Source organism: Condylura cristata, unplaced genomic scaffold (genome assembly GCF_000260355.1).
Source record: "Condylura cristata isolate star-nosed mole 26May11 unplaced genomic scaffold, ConCri1.0 scaffold00011, whole genome shotgun sequence".
Lineage (NCBI taxonomy): Eukaryota > Metazoa > Chordata > Mammalia > Eulipotyphla > Talpidae > Condylura > Condylura cristata.
Genome location: NW_004567112.1, coordinates 36,587,924 through 36,608,118, shown reverse-complemented (window position 1 = coordinate 36,608,118; position 20,195 = coordinate 36,587,924). Strand labels below are relative to the sequence as shown.

Below are 20,195 nucleotides of genomic sequence, written 5' to 3'. Positions count from 1 at the left end.
TACAATTTGTAAAAATCAAACTTCATGGGAAGTATCAAAATGAACACACTTGAATAAGTTACTGTTAAATGCTGGAGAGCTCCTTACAAAATTCTTCAAAGCCTTATGTGTTCAGACACAAAATATGTTGTTATATACTGCACTGAAAACTCTTCTTAACCCTTACTACTCAGATGACTCCAAAAGAATATGGAAAAAGTGAAAATATTTCTCCTGGCAGTACTCACATTCCTGCTTAAAGGTAAAATATTCAGTAAGGTGTCTGCATTCATGGTTGCCTCTCAGAAGAAATAATGTGCTTGGGTATAGAATCTTCAAGACCCATAAATATAAGACACACTGAAAAAAAAAAAAGTTTCCAATGAATTTATCTTGCATTTTTGTTTAACTTTGTTTGAACTTTGCCTCTTTTCCAGTAAACCTATTACCAGTAAAATCTGTTACTCTTTAGTATCTTTTTCTCTCTGTCCCTTACTAAAATATAAGTTTCATGACCTCAGGGACTTTGTCGTATTAATCACTTCTGATTCTATACTTCAGAAAAATACAATAATTATTTGTTGAATAAATAAGTCAAATAATCTAACTATTTTGATTTACAGATTCTTGCTGTAAAAACAATACAGATTGAACTTTAAACACGTCAATAAATAAAATAGTAATATCAAATGCAATAGCAGTTAACATTTATTAAATACTAAATATCAAGCACTATAATCAACCTCAATTTATTCCTCAACCAACCCAATAATGGCCTCCCTGATGGCGCTAGGGGTAATTCCCAGCACTATAAAGCAATCTGCAGTCACTGAAGCAGGAGTTCCACCCCAGGCCAGGGATCTAACGCACAAAGCCTAAGCTCCTGCTACTCCCCTCAGCAGTGCATTTCAATCTGTTCTGCTCCCCACTCTATCTCTGGTGAATGAATCCTTTTACACTCCCCACATTTCTGGCATAAATAAAGAAATCTTAAAAAAAAAAAAAAAACCACTGAAGTGTGTTAATATTATTTCTCTTTTATAAATAAGGAAACTGAAGCAAGGAGCATAAGTAACTTGTCTGAAATAATCAGACTTTTAAGTAAAACAAAATTCTGATCCTCTGATTTTAAGGACCATGCCATGCTGCCTGATAAAGGGAGTAGTCATATTATATTATTAATGTTTAATGTTGCCTCATTAAGGTAGATGCTTATTATTTAAACTGATTTAAAGACAGTACTTTTTTTAAATAAAAAAGAATATCTACATAGAGACAACAAATACTTTTCTCTAAATAAATTTAAAACAAGAAACAGATTCACATTTTACTTATTTCATTAAAAAAAAAAAAAAAAAAACATGGACAGGGCCCTCCCTAGTGGCGCAGCGGGTTAAAGCACAGCACTAAAAAGCTAAAGCCACTTCAGCATGAGTTCGATTCCCACCCGCCCTGGAGGTGATCCACATGTCTCGGCAGAACTCTTCTGACCCTCCCGCTGCTCCTATCAGCAGTGTGTTTTGTAAGTTGGTCTGTTCTGCTCCCCAGTCTGTTTCTGGTGGGTCCTCTGACCGCCCCTGCACCTATAGCTTGTACTGTATGCACAAATAAATCTTAAAAAAAAAAAAAAGAACAATTTCATATGGAAATAAGCTGTTAAAATAATCACACACAAAAAGAACTATTTTTAGTAAGTTAAGATATACTTCAATGTGTAATTATTCACACCTTTATTTTATTCACAAGAAAGAAATTTAACCTATTTTAAAAAAAATTTAACAAATTTCGTGCACATTTTGATTTGCTGTTATTTCCCTTTTATAACAATAACATATATTAAGAATCAGCTACAAAGCACACTAATATATGGATATACATACCAACAAGTTCAGTTACCAACTGCATTCCCCAAATTGATGATTTTATATAAGTTAATTATACTATTGACTTATATTACTTAATATTATTACTTTGTCAAAAATTCTAATTTTTGTTAAAAAGGACCATTTTCTAGTTTTCTTGAAGCTTTGAGTGATGGCTGATGGGACTGATGATGAAACAATGGATGGAAGATCAACTCAGGACAATAGAATTTCGAAGAAAATTTCAAACCCCTAAACTCCTCTCCCTCTAGAAGTGATAGCATTCTTTAGAAAAGAGGCTGAAAACACTGAAAGGGGGATATAAACAGTAACAACACAGAAATTTCACCAGGTAAGACTTCAACATCTACTGAGAGAAGTGGCTTAACAGCATAGGCTTGCAGTGCATGGCCTGGTTGCACTGATGAAGAACAATGTGACCTTGGGGGCAAGTTACTTAACTTTTCCAAGCCTCAGGTTCCTCATCTATAAAACAGATAAAATAACAACACAATGCTGCTGTGAGGACTATTCACCAATGCATGTTAAATGCTTAGACTATGTTAAATGCTCAACACAATTATAGGTAAAGTTTTTATACAGTAATTTTAACTCTAGGAATCCATTCTACAGAAATAATTGGGCAAATATGCAAAGATGTATTCCTAATATGGCTCAATGAAATATCATTTGTAATGTCAAAATACTAGGAATACATTTAGTGCTAAAATAAAGAATTTATTAATTTGTTTAACCAATGGAAAATAGTGCAGTTATTTCAAATGATGCTATAAAATTTATATTCACTAACTGGAAAGACATCATAACCCAAGGATGTATGAAAAAGCAAACATAAAAATATAGTATAGCCCCAATTACATTTCAAAAAAGATGCATATATATTAGAAATTACAACAATAAATATATACATATTCGAAAATATAAATTGTTCTCTATTTACCTTTTTTTTAAAGACTTACTTTTATTTATTTCTGCATACATGAACTGGGGTGTAGGCTAGAGATGCAGAGGGTGAGAGGATTCACCAAAGACAGGGTAGGGAGTAGAACAGGCAGATGTACTGAAATACACTGCTGAGGGGAGCAGCGGGCAAAACAGGAGAGATCTGCTGTGCTATGTGGGTTAGCTGCCTGGATGGGGATTGAACTGCTGCCATTGTGGCTGGATATAGCTTGATAGCGCTGAGACTTTAACCCCTGTGCCACAAGGGAGGCCCTTTATTACCTTATTTTAAAAGCAAATACAGAATATTATAATATGGTTGTTTTCATTTCAAAAAAGGATCTATATATATTAGAAAATACAAACTGTTCTATATTTGCCTTATTTTATGTATATTAAAAAGATAAAACTAACAAAAAGAACCTTCTACAGTTAAGTGATGATTAACAAGCCATTTTAATGCCTACTGAATTTTTGAAATAAATGCATACTTTCAGGATATACAAGGCTGCATATGATATACTTGGGTTTTTTTTTTTAAAGATTTATTTCTTTGTACATACAGAACTGGGGTACAGGCCAGAGGCTCAGGGGGCGGTGAGAGGCTTCACCAGAGACAGAGTGGGGAGCAGAACAGGCAGATCGACGAAGTACACTGCTGAGGGGAGCAGCAGGCGGGCCAGGAGAGGTCTCCACGCCATGTGGTCACCTCCGGGGCAGGCGGGAATCGAACTCATGCGGAAGTGGCTTTAGCTTCTCAGTACAGTGCTTTAACCCGCTGCGCCACCAGGGAGGGCCTATACTTGGGTTTTAATAGCTTCAAGAGGAGTGAAAGCATCACTAGATTTTAAAACAATAAAAGCATTATGATGTGTTTTTAACCATAGAAAATTCAGTTATCTTTTTTCATGTAGGTTAGCATATTTTCACATGCATTATTGCAACAGAGGTAAATAGTACTATCTCTTTTGGGCCACTGAATAACAGCAATAAAGACCCCTCAGTTTGCTTACAATTTCCATTGGAAAAAAATGGTAGTTATAAATGGAGTAATACACAGAAATTATTATGACAGTTTAAAAATGGAAGAGGAATTCAGCAGCTTGTCTCAAAACTTCAAAATATGTAGAGGTATTTAAAAATAAGGAACTTATTTTATTAGGTATTAATGGAAATCATATTAATACTTAAGAGCAAATCAAATGACAATGTATCATTACCTCTATACTAAAATAACCTCTGTCCACATAGTCACCAAGGAAAAGGTATCGTGTATTAGCAGGTGATCCTCCTACTTCAAAAAGTTTCATCAGATCAAAAAATTGGCCATGGATGTCACCACACACTGAAAAAAGAAACAGTATTAGTTTTATATATATGTGTATATATATACACATACACACACATACATATATATAGCCAACAGCAAATTTTTCTTAAATTAATATCTACATTCTATCAATATCTATAAACAAAATTGTTTATAAAAAGTCACGATAGGTGTGATATGTACTCAGTGCTTATGTGCTCAAAATATAATAGAAATTAAATCTGTAGCCTGTGGCAAAATTTTTATGTAAATTTATAAAGCTCCTCTTAGGAAGCTCTTTTATAGGGAGTTAAACATGTGAGTAAGTCTTAGGATGACAAAATTATAATGGTGGCAGTAAAATCTCCAATGTAATTCAATAGTTCTGTTTTAATTATCCTCTTTGGTACTTGATAGAACACTGAGGTATTTGCCTCAAATGACTAAAGGCAAGTATTCATTGAATCAAACTGAATTATGGCTTAAACAACTGATGAAACCTGCATCAGAGTGTATCAGACTAACTTGCATTTAGATTATTTAAGATTTTGTTTGTTCACTGAAAACAGGAAAATTTTAAAAAATGAAAGAAATAATTCAGAAAATAATAATTATTCAGAAAATAATTTGGATATTTAAGAAAATATATTAACATAGTATGTTGTATGATTGAAAATAGTTTTATATCCAATTAAATAAAAGTCTAACAAAAAAGAATGTCCAAAACAAAAATAGGTGTACCTGTAATTGGAGCTTCTACTTCTATCATAGTTTTCTCTCTCCGAAGGATGGCAGCACCCTCGTTGATAATTCTAAGGGCAATTTCTTCATCTACCCGACCTTCTTTTACTAAATGGTTCTTCAAAACATCAACCCTGGGTATCCCATCCATATCAAATACTTCTTCAGATGTCAAGCGATGTGTTGGGGGGAAAGGGACAGCTGTAATTTTTTAATTAAAAAATAATAATATTAATATGCTAACAAAAACCTCAATGGATCTAGATAAATAAAAGAAAAATAGATGAGCTTTTGTTTATTGGACAGTGATGTTAATTTTTTAAAAAGCTTTTATTAAAAAAGTAATCCAATTACATTTTAATTAATATACAATATGCCCTTTGCTGAAAATTATTAGAGTGAATTTTCTCATAAAATTAAAAGTTCTTTCAAGATAACTAAAACTTTAAGTCAAAACATTTTTTGGCAAAATTCTCAAAACATATTATAAACCCATCACATTAAGTGAAGTATAATAATTACAACTTAATACTACATGAACCTGAATAAAAAAGGAATCTCAGGTACAAGGTGATCTGGTATATATATGTACAATGTTTTCCAGCAAAGCTGAACTGAAACTTTTGGGGGTATAGAAAGTCAAACTCTTACTTATGGAATTAAAATGTATTTGCACATGATCAAAGAAGTCTGAAATAACATTAATAAATCATACTAATTTTGAAATATTGGTTTTTCACCTACCTTCATATTTCACAAAACATTTTCATTCCCATCTTCAATATCAGTGCATTCCTTGTCACTGGAGTCACTTTTTGAGTTATCATACTTCCCAAAAGCAAACCATCTTCACTTTCATTAAATTGTCTCAAATAATAGCACCATCACTGCAAATTTATCTTAAGCCACAGTTCCCATTTGTCTTTTATTATTCATATAATTAATATAGATATGTTTTTACTCATGTAGTGTATTTATGATTTCCAAAATCACCAACTGTTTTGTTTTAAAGTGTTAAAAGGTAGGTACTTTTGAAATAGAATGGAAAATATGAGGAGCTGTTTCAATGAGATCTAATACAATTTTGAGGGCATATAACTAGATAAAATTACTAATATCTGTTATATTTATTTGATTCTCCCCCCCCCAGTAATTTTTAAACTAGATCCAACAAGTAACCTCTTTATTCATTCAAAACCAGCTTAAACTGAAGTAGTTTTTTTTTTATCTTAATTTTTTAAAAAGATTTATTTATTTATGCATAGAGAACTGGGATACAGGCCAGCGGTGCAGAAGTGGTTTGAGGATTCACCAGAGACAGAGTGGGGAACAGAGTAGGCAGACAGCAGAAGTACACTGCTGAGAGGAGCAGTGGGCAAGACAGGAGAGGTCTTCTGTGCCATGTGGATCACCTTAGGGCCAGAGAACTCACAACAGAAGCAGTTGCAGCTAGCTTGCAGTACTGAGAGTCTTAACCTAGTGTGCCACCAGGGAGGGCCCTAGACTCCAGTAATTTTAGGCTCTTTACTAAATAATACTGTTTTTTTAAGACAAAGAATGTAAGAAATTTATAGTAAGGGTATGTACAGACTCAAAAGCAGCCCTTTTGCAAAAAAATAAATTTATGTTCAGAAAAAAATCACTTTATGTTTGGGCATACAGTCTACAGTATTTTGTTTCATAGCCGTCTGTGATTATCAATTATCATATAGAAAACTGAAAATGGGCTCTTCCTGGTGGCACAGTGGGTAAGGATGCAGCACTGCAAGCTAGCTGCATCCGCTTCCATGAGAATTCAATCCCCTGCCCTGGAGGTGACCCACATGGCACAGCAGACCTCTCATCACCCGCCTTCTGTTCCCCTCAGCAGTGTACTTTGTTGAACTGCCTGTTCTGCTCTCCACTCTGTCTCTGGTGAATCCTGTCACTGCCCCTGCACCTCTGGCCTATACCCCAGTTCTGTATGCATAAATACATCTTTATATATATATATATATATATATATGTATGTATGTATGTACATATAATGTATATACATGTACATATATGTGTGTGTGTATGTATATATCTACAAAACTCATAGTTTAAAAAAATGCATACCGGTTGAGGGGCGAAGAAATGCCACCAGATAAAAACAGATGAAACTACAGAGGAACAGAATGCAAAATGGAGAATTATGAGTTTCTAAAGAATAGTATTAATCTACCAGTAAATAAGAAAACAAGAAGCAGTTTGGAAACTTGAGGAAGAAGTTAGAGACATAATATGATGACCAGGCAAAAAAAAAAAAAGATCAAATACAATTTGGCCTAAAAGAAGGTTAATTATTAACCCTATTGGAATAGAAAAGGTTTAAGTTTTGTAAAGAATTCTCTCAGTTTTATTGAAGGAAATGTAAGAGCTTTTTTCAACTGAACTAACATTGTAATTTTTAAAAGATTTATTTATTTATGCTTAAAGAACTGGGGTACAGTCCAGGGGTACAGGGGCAGTGAGAGGCTTCACTAGAGACAGAGTGAGAAACAGGACAGACAGACAGATCAACAAAGTACACTACTGAGAGGAGCAGTGTGTGAAACAGAAGCGGTCTGCAGCACCATGTGGGTCACCTTCAAGGCGGGATGGAACTCCACTGAAGTGGCTAGCTTGCAGTACTGTGTCCTAACCTTTTGCGCCACCAGGGAGGTCCCTGAAGGGACATTGTATTATGGAAGTTTCAGGTGTGCATCACTGAAAATTCATATACGTTCACCACAGTAGTGGGTATGGTATTGTAACAAGTGTAAACTTATACCCTTTGTTACTTCAATAAAAATAGTACAATAATAAAAAATAGTTGAGCACTGCAAGTCCAATTCTATTCTTCACTATTTCTTTCCATCAAAACTTAATACTCTAAACTACAACTTTGTTCAGCAACTGCTAAGCCATTTTAAAGTATTTTCATCTATTTTTAGGCTTTAAAAGGTTTTTCATTTCATTAGTCTTCAAGTCAATTATTTCTGCTTTACCAAGGGTTTCTTCCTACATTTTTCCTGTTATGTTCACACTATATTTCCTACTATTTGTATTCATGACATGAAAAAGTCAGAACATAAATATATGTAAATGGTCAATAGCTAAAATTTAGCTGGAACAACCTAAAGAGCTACAAAATCATCAACTTTCCAACATTAGAAAGTCTAACTTGGTAATACTCATTCTGACCAAATTATTCTGTTTAAAATTTTCCTTCAAGGCCAAAAGCATACAATGGGAAAGGAAAGTTTCTTCAACAAATGGTAATGGGAAAACTGGATACTCACATACCAGAGAATGAAATTAAACCACAACTTTACATCATACACATATATCAGTTCAAAATGGATTGATTTTAACATGAAACTAGGATTTTAACCTGAAACCATAAGATGCATAGAAGAAAACATAGGCAAAACACTCCACAATAACAGCTTCAGTGATACTTTGGGGGACTCTGGGAACAAGAGCAAGGAAAACAAAAATAGACAAAAAAAACAAAAACAAAAACACAAAAGGTTTGACTACCTCAAACCTCTGCATAGCAAAAAAATACAAAAAAGATGAAGACACCCTACTAAATGAGTGAAAATACCTGCTCATCACACATTTAACAAAAGGCATAATAGTCAGGACCTATGAAAATCTCAAATAACTAAATAAGAAAACAAATAACTCAGTCAAAAAAGGGGAAAGGAGGTAGACAGACACTTCTCCAAAAATATTCAAATGGCCAACAAGCATGTATAAACTGTTCATTATCACTTATCAGATATCAGGAAAATGTGAATCAAAACTACAATAAGATAACATCTCACAACTGTTACAACTATTGAAACAACTGCTGGTGATGGTATGGAAAAAGAAGAATCTACATACACTGATGATGGGAATGTTCCTACCCCTATGAAAACAATGTGGAAGTCCTAAAAATGTTTAAAAAAATACATCTACCACATGATACAGCAATTCTATCACTAAGTATCTATTTGAAGAATATAAGAGCATCAACTCCAAGGGGTTATACTCACTCCCATGTTCACTGAAGCACGATGTTCAATAGCCAAATTAAAAAAAACAACCTGAATGTCAAATGACACATGAGTGGATAAAGATGTGGTATTAAGTTAATGAATATAGTCATTCAACAAACTTTCATTATAAATTGGTTAAAAAAAAAGAGAAAGTTCCTTAACTTTATAATGAATAGCTGCAAAATAAAAAGATGTGATATATGTACACAACAGAGTATTACCCAGCTATTAAAGAATCGGACCCTCCCTGGTGGCGCAATGGGTTAGGACACAGCACTGCAAGCTAGCTGTGCAAGTTCCATCCTAGCCTTGGAGGTGATCCACTCGGCACAGCAGATCTCCTTGATCCGCCTGCTGGTCCCTTCAGTTGTGTACTTGTCGATCTACCGGCTCTGCCTCCTGCTCTGTCTCTGGTGAATTCTCTCACCATACCCCGCACCTCTGGCCTGTACCCCAAGTTCTGTATGCATAAATAAATAAATCTTTAAAAAAGAATCTTCCCATCTGTGACAACATGAATGGAATTAGAGGGCTGATGACTTTATTCATATATATATAATACAATGGAACTGACAAAACCAAACCAAAATAACCCCTTTGAATCTGACTGCAGAACTGAGGCTACCAGAAATGGGAGAGGTAAAAATGAAGGGTAGAGAGCATGCAAAAGATTGTGGTAAAGGATTACTGGTGCTTTGGTGGTGGGCATCATGTGGTAACAAATATTTTTTAAAATGTTAATATTTAAACACAGCAGTTTTGTCAACCAATGTAAAAAAGAAATTAATTTTATACACCATATCTCTCTGACCCACTCATCTGGGAAAAAATACTTTTAAAAATAAAATTATCCTTTAATTCAATTTTGACTGGAAAAGTATATCTGTAATCACTAACTTCCAGAAGGTATTTTCACTCAGATTTAATGTATGGTAGAAAACAATGCTTTTAAAACTTTATTTTAGAAAGCTGGAAAATTAAACAAGGTATTGATCAGTGATGGGGTGGAGGAAGGCTATTTTTTCTACTAGTAGGTAAGGAATCCTGAAGTTAGCTAATCTAGTTCTTCAACTCTAAGCCAACCCTACAAACTATTATTAGCCCATAAGGACTTCAACAGCAACTGACAACCTGTACCAACTGAACACCTTACTCCAAACTATCATTTTGATGTCTTTATTTCCCATCATTGTCATCTTTGGCAACTTCAAAATAAATTTCCTCCTGTCAGCTATACTCTGTATTTCTTTCTCAAGTCATGCCTTTCTCTTGACTGATCTCTTTCCACCCAATCCTTGTCACTGGAATTTACAGAATTCCCATTATAAAACTTAAAAATCCACCCTTCTATCCTTACATATACACTTTAAATCTTCACAGAATGACTTCACAGAAAACAGTCTCCTTTGTAGTTCATGCCTTCTAGCTACTTTTTAATCTTGTCTCTGCCATCAACTAAATTTCAAGTCATTTCTCACAGTCATCCTAAACTCAAGTTCCTGGCTCTCCTTATGCACTTTAAACCCTACCATGCAATGTCCATGTGGATGAACTATGCAACACCTATGAAGTGAATGACTTGAGCTCCACTGGTAATAATAGGTGGTCCCCAAGAAAAGGGGAGGTTCCGAGTTCCCTGCCCCTCAAGGGAGAGTAGAGCTGAGCAGAGAGAGGAAGCTAGAGAGGAGACTGAAAAAGGAAGAAGGATGGAGAGACAGAAGGAGACCTGAAAGAGGCACAAGGAACATGAAGAAAATGCACTTGCTTCTTGGTCTTGAACTGGTTAAAGCAGCCGTGGGTGAGAGATCTGTGAGGGCAGCTTTTATATTGTTTTTGTGCCTTCGGTCCCAAACATTCTGGCACACTTCTGTCCCTTTCCTATGGTTCCCCACCAGAAAGTGCTTTAGACACGTCAGGCTTTTGGTCTCAGTGGCCCTAATTTACACAATGAGGAAACAGGTAACTTTTGGGTGCTTGATTTGTAAACCTTATTCTTCCCCTTTACTATATTGCACACACATTGTATTAAAAGTTCCTTTCCATTAATGGTCTTATATGTTTAGTCTTTATGGGGGGGGGGCAGGGGACAGCAAGGGATGACCTATTTAAAGTGGCCAGTCTTAGGGGTTCTAAGGTCCCCCCTCCCTATCCTGTAACACACTCAACTCCTCAGCTATCACTTCTGAAATCCTGAGCTCCAATCCCTTGCTCCTTTCCTTCCAGTGCCATTCCCTTTTCTCCATCTGTTATTCAATTGAATCAAGAATTGGACAGTATATCAAACCCTTTAGCATCTTATAATTCTGAAGCTATTTATCATTTGCCCACCCTTAAACAATATTTTGACTATTTTGTCCTTTTGTACTTCTATGCTACCTGTCAGGCAAAACTCCAATTCTGGTAGTGTTGGCTGGTTTATTAATTATTTATCTGGGTAATAAGTATAAAAATGGCCTGGTGCCACTACAAATTAAGACTCCAATTCAGTGGATTGTTGGTACCTCCTAGCAAACCTACTAAACATTCTACTCTCTACCCTTTCCCATTCTCCTCAGATTTCAAACAGTCACATTCTCTTCTTTGGACCTTCCTCACTTTATCTCTTAATCAGTAATCAACTTTGCAGCCAATTTCGGAGAAAATTAAGGCCTTCAGAGCAAACTTCACTTTCCCCACTCTCTTTCTCTGCATATTTACACCAATATTCATTCAATATCTGGGTCTGAATCCTACTCTCTCATTCTTTTTCAGTCATCCTGCCCACTCCATTAATTACCCTATTGTTTCTTCTGCCTCTATTTCCCATTATCTTTCTGTTGAGCAGGTAAAGACTTTAGCCTCTATGATCTTAAAAATGACCCAAACAAGTAATTCATCACTGTTTTTGCCATCTATATCTCTATTTTGACAAAGCTTCTTGAAAGAGTAATTTACAATGGATATATTTACTTTCTTCCTTTTGTCTGTTATCCTCATCCTCAATCTACATTATGTGACTTTTTCCTCTGCTTTTCTGAAATCACTCAGCTGGTTTTTCTCTAACTTCTCTGGTCATATCTGATAGTCCCTTATCATGGGCTTCTAATCCTTTTCCCAATCTTTAAATTTCACTGTGTGTATGTAGCTTTCCTATCATATAGCTCTGATCTCACCTATGTCTTAAACATTTTGAAAATTCCCAAATATATTGCCCAGTCTATACTATGCCCTTTAATCAAAGATCTATGTTAAACTATCAAATACCTTCAATTAACCGCTCTATAGATAAATCAAACTTGGTATGTCCAAATGTAATATATGCACCTTTCCCCTAACTTATCATCAATATAGTTATCCATCTGGAAATTATCCTAGACATCTATTTCTTCCTCACCCTAAATGGCCAACAGACCCTAAATAATTCTGTCCCCTTGGTCCTGTGACACTAAATAAGTACTTTTCCCCCAGTAATGCAATCTTTTCCATTTTACCCTTGCTCCCAAAATACTCAGAATATTTTTTCTAAAAGTCAAACCTCAACATTCTCTTGTTTCAAAACTGGTTTCATTATATAAAATAAAATTCTTTATCTTAGCAAACATCAGACCCTTGTAACCAGACACTTTCCTACATTTCCAGTCTTTATGTTTTGCCACTAACATTCCAGACACATGCTTTAAGTAAAACTTTATTTTCATGTTTAAGCTACATCAGCTTTTGTCTCTGTACTTTGCACTCTAATGGTTGAGGCATACTAATCACACCTCTCTCCCCAACTTTTGGTAGTTTTTCTTGTCCTTAAACTTGATTTCAGTGTTTCATTTCTTGAAAACTTGTTCTGATGTTGCCAGTCTAGGTTAAAGTTGCCTCCTCCTTTGTAATACAATACAGTAGCATATGATGCATGCCTGCATTATCACACTTAACCAAATATACTTAACTGTCTCCTTTACAAACTTATGAGTTCTTTGAAGAGGTTTCATTTCCACAGTGATGAGAATATAGGTATTAATAAATGTTCAATGAATTATTGATATAGTTTCTGGAAAAAACTGTTTTCTTGACACCAATTTATTAGTAATGACAATAAATATTTATAGTGCTTTTATTTACAAAGTACTGTCATATGCATAATACCATGTGGTTCTCGGAGATGTCCTAAGAGTTTGAAAGAACAAGTTTCTCTCATTTCAAAATGAGATTAACAGGTTTAGAGAAGTGAAATGGTAAAATTGGTCTTCAGAATGCTATTTTAGTACCAATATGACAATGCCCTTCTAACTAAAAGGGTCACCAAAAGTCTCACCATATGGAAAAAAACCAAGTACCCAACAAAGAATGAATGGGTAAAGACGTATATAATCAATGTAATACTACTCAGCTACAAAAAAGATGAAATCTTCCCATTTGTGTGATGGCACCTGAAGGGATCATGCTAAGAGAAATAAGTATGAAGGAGAAAAACAATGCATGATTTTACTCATTTGTGAAATGTAAAGGACAAAAGGAAAACAAGTAAAATAAAAATAAAAGCAAACTCTAGATTCTGACAACAGAATGGTTGTTATTAAAGGGAAATGGTTGACTGGTTGGTAGTGGATGGTGACTGGCCATTTAGTTGTAGGCCAAATATATGCAGCTGTTGACTGAGAAAATGTACTTCTGAGATCCATGCAGTGTTATAAACTGTTATCTCAACAAAGAGAAAAAAAGATCTATTATGAAAAAACAGTACAACCCATCCTGCTGCCAAGAGCAGAAGCACACATTGGCTACATGCACTAAGGAAAGATTCATAAGTCCTACATGACTGTCTTCAAAATGTCAAGGTGTCCCTTGGGTCCCTTTGAATAATCTGTGGTGGTTCTTCAAGTACATACAATACCTTTCTCTTAAAATTGGTTCTCCTTCCTACTTTGTCTCTGATATGATATAACCATTCTGCCACTCATTTAAAATAGAGTATCGTCATTCTCTTCTGAATTCCACGTATGACTGAATCTTCAAATTCTCATTTTCTAACATCTCTGCAATGCTAATTCAAGTTCTTATCACCGCGTACTAAACAACTAACCTCTCCTCCACGCCCTCGACTGTACAAAGTACTGTGAAAATACTCAAAAATTTGGGGTAGTTTTATTAAGCTCTAAAAAAGGAAATAAAGCATTATACTTATTTTCAAAGTCATTCTCACTTTGACCATTTCTAGTCTATTACATATCATTCCAACCTTTGACCCTAATTACAATTGCTCAGTATAATCAGTCCAAGCAAAATTAGTCTGATTATGGTTTCCTGAAAATGTTCTGCTCTTCCACTTATTTCATTGCCACACCCAGTATCTACTGCTTAATATTATTCAGAATCTGTTGTCATATCTGGTTTCTCCCTTTCCCTTAATTCATGCCTTGGTCATTCTGATTTAAGCCTTTCTCCTTCCAATACCACCAGTAAACTTTCAAAACACACTCGTCTATTTAAAAATTTAAAAAATTACTAGTACTAATGATGATGGCTACCACTGGCTAGAGCCATGCATTGTTACATACTTTACATGGACACTCTATTAATTCTTAGCAACACCATAATCATATTTTATTAAGTCTATTTTACAGTTGAGATGCTGGAGACTTAGGGATGTTAATTATCTTGTCCACAGTGGAAAAGTTGTTAAGGTAGAGGAAGGAGTCAAACCCAGGCAATTTGACTCCATAACCTATGTTCTTAATTATCTCCAGAGACTACACTTTACTAGTTTAAGTTTTCAACTCAATTTGGGTGTCCAAAAGATTGTTTCCAACTACTTCTCCTGGTAATCATAGCCAAGCACTTTATAAGCTATTGTCACAATAGTTCATGTTTTTCTCCCCCCTCAAACTCCGTGCTTTTCTATTACTTCTTTTCCTACCAGGAAATATTTTCTCTCTTCACATCCTACCTTTATCACTGAGAAATTCTACTCATCCTTCAAGGCCTACCTCAAAAATTAATTTCCAGTTATGTTTTTTCTCTCCAAGTAAAATAGTCAATTTTTTCTTTACAATTCCATTAGCTTTAGATTTAATATATTGTTATTTCTTACATTAATGCTTCCTCCTTTTGACCACCAACATTCCAAGAGAATCGTACATAATATAAATAATTCAGTTTCTTACCCCCACTGGTAAGTGTAATGCCTGGCACAAACCAGTCTCTCAATAAATAAATCACAAATAAACAGACCTGGTTCTCTATTTGAATCCTACACAGCCTTTAAGACTTTTTTCTCCCTATATAAAATTTTACTGAACCATTCCGGTACAGAGCCATCACTACATACTTTGAACTCAAACAGTTCACTGGCTCAGCCATTTATTTGGCATTAATCACACTCATCTATATGAAATACAGTAACTTTTCATAAGTCCTTATGTACCCAAAAACTAAGTAAACTATGTTACCTTCTAAATTTCCATCATCTCCCTCCTGTTTTTAGCTTATAGCAGGCAGTGAACAAGTATTTGCTATGTAATTTGGTGTTCCAAATAAATTTTACATTCCATACAAATATGCCCAATTAACTTCAGCTTATTTTCATCTCTGTGTATAAACATTCTTATGGTAAAATGAAGTCATATAACTGGCACTAAACCACACCTCATTTAATATATTAAGGTTTCTTTCACCAAACTTTTCCTTGTAACTCTTGCCAATTCATTTAATAGTTCTGGAATCTGAAGCTTTTGCCTCACTACTGAGCAGCTGTATTTCCTCCTTGGCATTTTCCTTCTAAGATGACTTGTTACCACAGTGTTCTTTCTCCTTCGTACACATACACACACGCACACACACTCACACACACAGTATATTCTCTGTTCCTCTGCTTTCCCTAGGGACACATGGTACTGAAGATTTATTTTAGAATACTTAACAGTTTAATGGGGGTGGAATGAAAAGAAAAATCATTTTGAAGAGTTATCATTTTAGATTAAGTCCACAAAACAGACTTTGTAAACAAAAATTAAAATTTGAGTTGCACTAGAATATGAAGCAAATAGCAAAAACAATGAAGAAGCTATGTGCCCTCAGCACATATATGTGGATCATCTATATAAAATCTATAATCAAAATAAGTAATCCTAATAAAGGTAAGGTACTGTAAAACATTTTAGCCAAATGTACTTAGATTTATAAGCAGGGCATCTGCTTATAGAATCTAAGTGAATCATAAGGTGATCTATAAGAATCATACTCACTTAAAAAACTAGAATCACAAACATTTCAATATTTGGTTCAATCTGAAAGTCTGGTAATTTAAGAGAGAAAGTTAGTAGAGCCTACAACATAACAAAAAATGGATCGAATGCTAAATCCAAGAGAATAGGTCACATTGGTGGGTACTAAAAACAACATATGCATGGGATAGAAATACCTTCTAAGGTGAATTTTTATATTAAAACTGACAGATTTAATAATCTCAAATAATTTAATTTTACAAATTTAGAACATTACCTATATAGCAAAAAAAAAAAAAAATGGACAATTCAGGGTAAGTTAATTATGGGAGGGGGGAGTGAAGGGAGGACAGATAGCAACATATGTAAATTCTGGGTTTTATGGTTTAATTACCTCCATCAACTTTGCTGATATGGCAGTAAGGTAGATACAATTAGTTGCTTTTCCTAGTTTGTTTCTATTTTATTTCTAATTTCTTATCCTAGCTAAAGAAAATGTAATAATTAAGAGGGCATAGTGGGCCCTTCCTGGTAGCATAAAGGGTTAAAAGTACAGTACTATGAAGCTACTGCAGTTACAGCAGCACAAGTTAGATCCCCAGCCAGGGAGGTGACCCACATGGCACAGCAGACTTCTCCTGACCTACCCGCTGTTCAGTAGTGCATTTCAGTGCATCTGCCTGTTCTGCTCCTCACTTTGTCTCTGGTGAATACTCTTACTCCACCCCCTGCACCTCTGGCCCGTACCCCAATTCTTGTATGCATAAATAAATAAATCTTTTTAAAAAATTTAAAAGGGGGCCCTTCCTGGTGGTGCAGTGGGTTAAAGCACAGCACTGGGAGGCTCACGCCACTTCCGCATGAGTTAGATTGCCGCCTGCCCTGAGGTGACCACATGGCGTGGCAGACCTCTCCTGGCTGGCCCGCTGCTCCCCTCAGCAGTATACTTCGTAGATCTGCCTGTTCTGCTCCCCACTCTGTCTCTGGTGAATCCTCTCACCCTCTGCATCTCTGGCCTGTACCCCAGTTCTATATGAATAAATAAATAAATCTTTTTTTTTTTTTTAAATCTTTTTTTTTTAAGATTTATTTATTTGTGCATACAGAACTGGGGTACAGGCCAGAGGCTCAGGGGCGGCGAGAGGCTTCACCAGAGACAGAGTGGGGAGCAGAACAGGCAGATTGACGAAGTACACTGCTGAGGGGAGCAGCGGGCGGGTCAGGAGAGGTCTGCCACGCCATGTGGTCACCTCCGGGGCAGGCGGGAGTCGAACTCATGCGGAAGCAGCTTTAGATTCTCAGTGCTGTGCTTTAACCTGCTGCGCCACCAGGGAGGGCCAAATAAATAAATCTTTAAAAAAAAATTTTTAAAGGGCATAGTATCTCATCTAAATCACTTGGGCCATATCAGTTTTCAAATAAAAATGTGACCTGAGCCATCAGCTAGAATAAGCTCAAAACTGAATTTTGCTTTAACAAAGAAATCTAATCACCTGTAACTATTTATATGTTGTTACCACTAATAACTTCAGTGAAGAGTTAATTAGTTATATATGAATCCCAGTATTCTTAGATTTCAAACATCACATGAAGAGAATTTTAGGCATTGGTTACTAAACACAAAATGATCTTTATTTCATTCAAAACCCATGTGCCCTAAAATACAGACCTCCTAGGCCCTCCCTGGTGGCGCAAGGGTTAAAGCACTGCACTAAGAAGCTCAAGCCACTTCCCCATGAGTTCGATCCCCGCCTGCCTGCTCCATCCCTGCCTGCCCCCAGGTGACCACAAGGCATGGCAGATCTCTCCTGACCCTCCCTCCCCTGCTCCCCTCAGTAATGTACTTGGTAGATCTGCCAGTTCTGCTCCCCACTCTGTGGCTGGTGAATTCTCTCACCCTCAGCATCTCTGGCCTGTACCCAGTTCTGTATGAATAAAATAAATAAATCCTTAAAAAAAAAAAAAATACAGACCTCCTAACTAAAATACAAATTTAGAGAAAATAAAAGTTTCAGGGAGTACGACTATAGTTCAGTATCAATGATGATCTCTATAATTTTACTACCATGAAATGCAACAGATGCAACTAGCACATAATGAGTTTAAAAGAAACCTGGATCTTAACAAGTTTAACTTAAGTTGAACTAGCATTGTGGTCACTTATCTTCAGGCAATAGTATCATCAAATATTATGGCACGATTATTGAAAAGAGGAAGGCAAGAAAGAAATCTGAAGATAAAAACTAAAGTAGATTTCTGTACTCAAGATGAGTTTCCCAGTAACTTCCACAGAAGCCAGAGATGAGACTCCATGAGCAGTACAAAATAGTTGTACACCATCTAAGTATATTCTACCAGGTACTCAAACTAGGTAAGAAATACTATAAAAAAATTAAAACTGGCTTGATGGAAATATACTATAAGCGCATGAGATTGCATATCCATGAGTTCTAATTAACTATAATTATTTTACCTGTATCAAATTTATTCCATTAATAAACACCAAATACGACAGTCTTAGATTTACTACTTATCCTTAAGGAATATGCCTTATGCTTTGAATCTCGTTTTTATTGTATTAAAGCAGTACAGGGGAAACATTACTATATATAAGGAGACCATAAACTCGCTGTTCAGGAATGTGACTGAATGTCCACCTAGTAAAATGAAAAGTGCCCAAGGAAGTAAACAAACAACAGAGTCAGAAAATGAAGAGGTACCCATGTCTCCTATTCCCACCCCACAAAACTCTAGGATTTCATAAGACAAATCCCTGAACTATCTTTCTTTTCCTTTTTAAAGAGATTGCTCATTCCAATGCCTGGTCAAACTGGATATACTAAATTAAAAAAAGTAAATTTCGTAAGCCTGAATACAAATGTATCTATTATTAAAGGAGGCTCAAATTTAAAACACAAAGGGAAATAAATAGGCTTTCTTGTTTTTAACATTTTAATAGAAGCATATCGGGTAAGATTTCAAAAACTGAGCTAATGGTATTTATACATTGTGCCAGCAGCTGATACAAAAACGGTATATTTCAAAAGTAAGCCTCATACAATAAAGAAAACTTTGGTTTAAGATGATTCCAATTTATTGACTAAGATACATGATGAAGAAGTCACTTCAAATTGTTTTTCATGTTCCTGGCAGTGTAGGAAGTTGCTGGGCTCTCCCAGAAAGCATGGAAATCTTAAACCTTAACTCTCAATTAGCCTTCAATTCCTCTATTTTAAATTAATCTGCTTGACCTGTCGGTAGACATCCATAAATTCGGCATCAGTAAGCAATATTTAACTTTCTCTTCTACGGGGAGTGTGTGGGTGTTTGCAGAGAAGAGGTAATAATTCCTTTTGGCCTTTGACCAGTTTTGACGATTTTCTGAGTAAAAGCCAAGCGGCATTTTTTTTTCTTCCTTTTTTTTTTGTTAACGGAACCTTTCTTGTTAAAGTCGGGGTACGCAAACCCTACCTCATCCCTTCACCTTTGTCCGATTCCATATGGTTCACTCCATTTCGGTGCGGGTTGACACTTGGGGGGCCGAATGCAAAAACCCCTGCGGCTAGTGCTAAACGCAAATAGGGAGGAGGGCTGTCACTGGGGAACAGGCGTGGGCCAAACCCGAGTTGGTATCTGGCTGCACATCGTCCGGACCCGCGTGGCCGAAGGTCTTGGAGACCTAGGTCTGCTCCCACAAGACACGCATGCAGCTGTCGTGGAGCAGGAAGCTGATCGCAGCCCCGGGTCGCTTTGACAGACCCAGTAGATAAAGGGTTCACAGAGGCTACTACCCTCACCCCTTCGGCTACAAGAACACGCCAACGAAACCCCCGCCCCGGTCAGAAGGCAAGCGTGACCACGGATCCGCAGCCACCGACTCAGCCCAGCCCAGTAGGGGCCCGCCCAGGGGCCACTCCCCAAGGGAGGCAGCCAGTCACTCGCCCGCCCTTCCGGGCCCACAGTGGAGGGGACAGTCTCCCGCCCGCCTTCACACACAGATTCTCAGGCCAGGCCCCCAGGGCTTCATCCACCTCTCACCTTTGACGACGCGGTCAGCCCCAGGAGGGGGCGGCGGGGGCGGGGGCGGGGGCGGGGC

General features: G+C 36.4%; 1 protein-coding gene across 5 annotated transcripts in view; it reads right to left on the bottom strand.

Annotated features, from left to right (window-relative positions):
* The window catches only part of PPP3CB (protein phosphatase 3, catalytic subunit, beta isozyme), a 48,682-nt gene extending 28,493 nt beyond the window's left edge, over positions 1-20,189 (bottom strand). For 4 of the 5 annotated variants that reach the window (XM_004680770.1, XM_012723736.1, XM_012723733.1 and 1 more), the window contains exons 1-4: positions 20,138-20,189; positions 4,855-5,055; positions 4,025-4,149; positions 228-339 (exon numbers count right to left, since the gene is read on the bottom strand). In XM_004680770.1, the coding sequence (XP_004680827.1) occupies positions 228-339; positions 4,025-4,149; positions 4,855-5,005 (388 nt within the window). In that variant the 5' untranslated portion in view covers positions 5,006-5,055; positions 20,138-20,189. Of the gene's footprint in view, positions 1-227; positions 340-4,024; positions 4,150-4,854; positions 5,056-19,570; positions 19,905-20,137 lie in introns of those variants that run through there. The other variant, XM_012723734.1, reaches the window with a different exon arrangement.
* Positions 20,190-20,195: the final 6 nt, after the last annotated feature.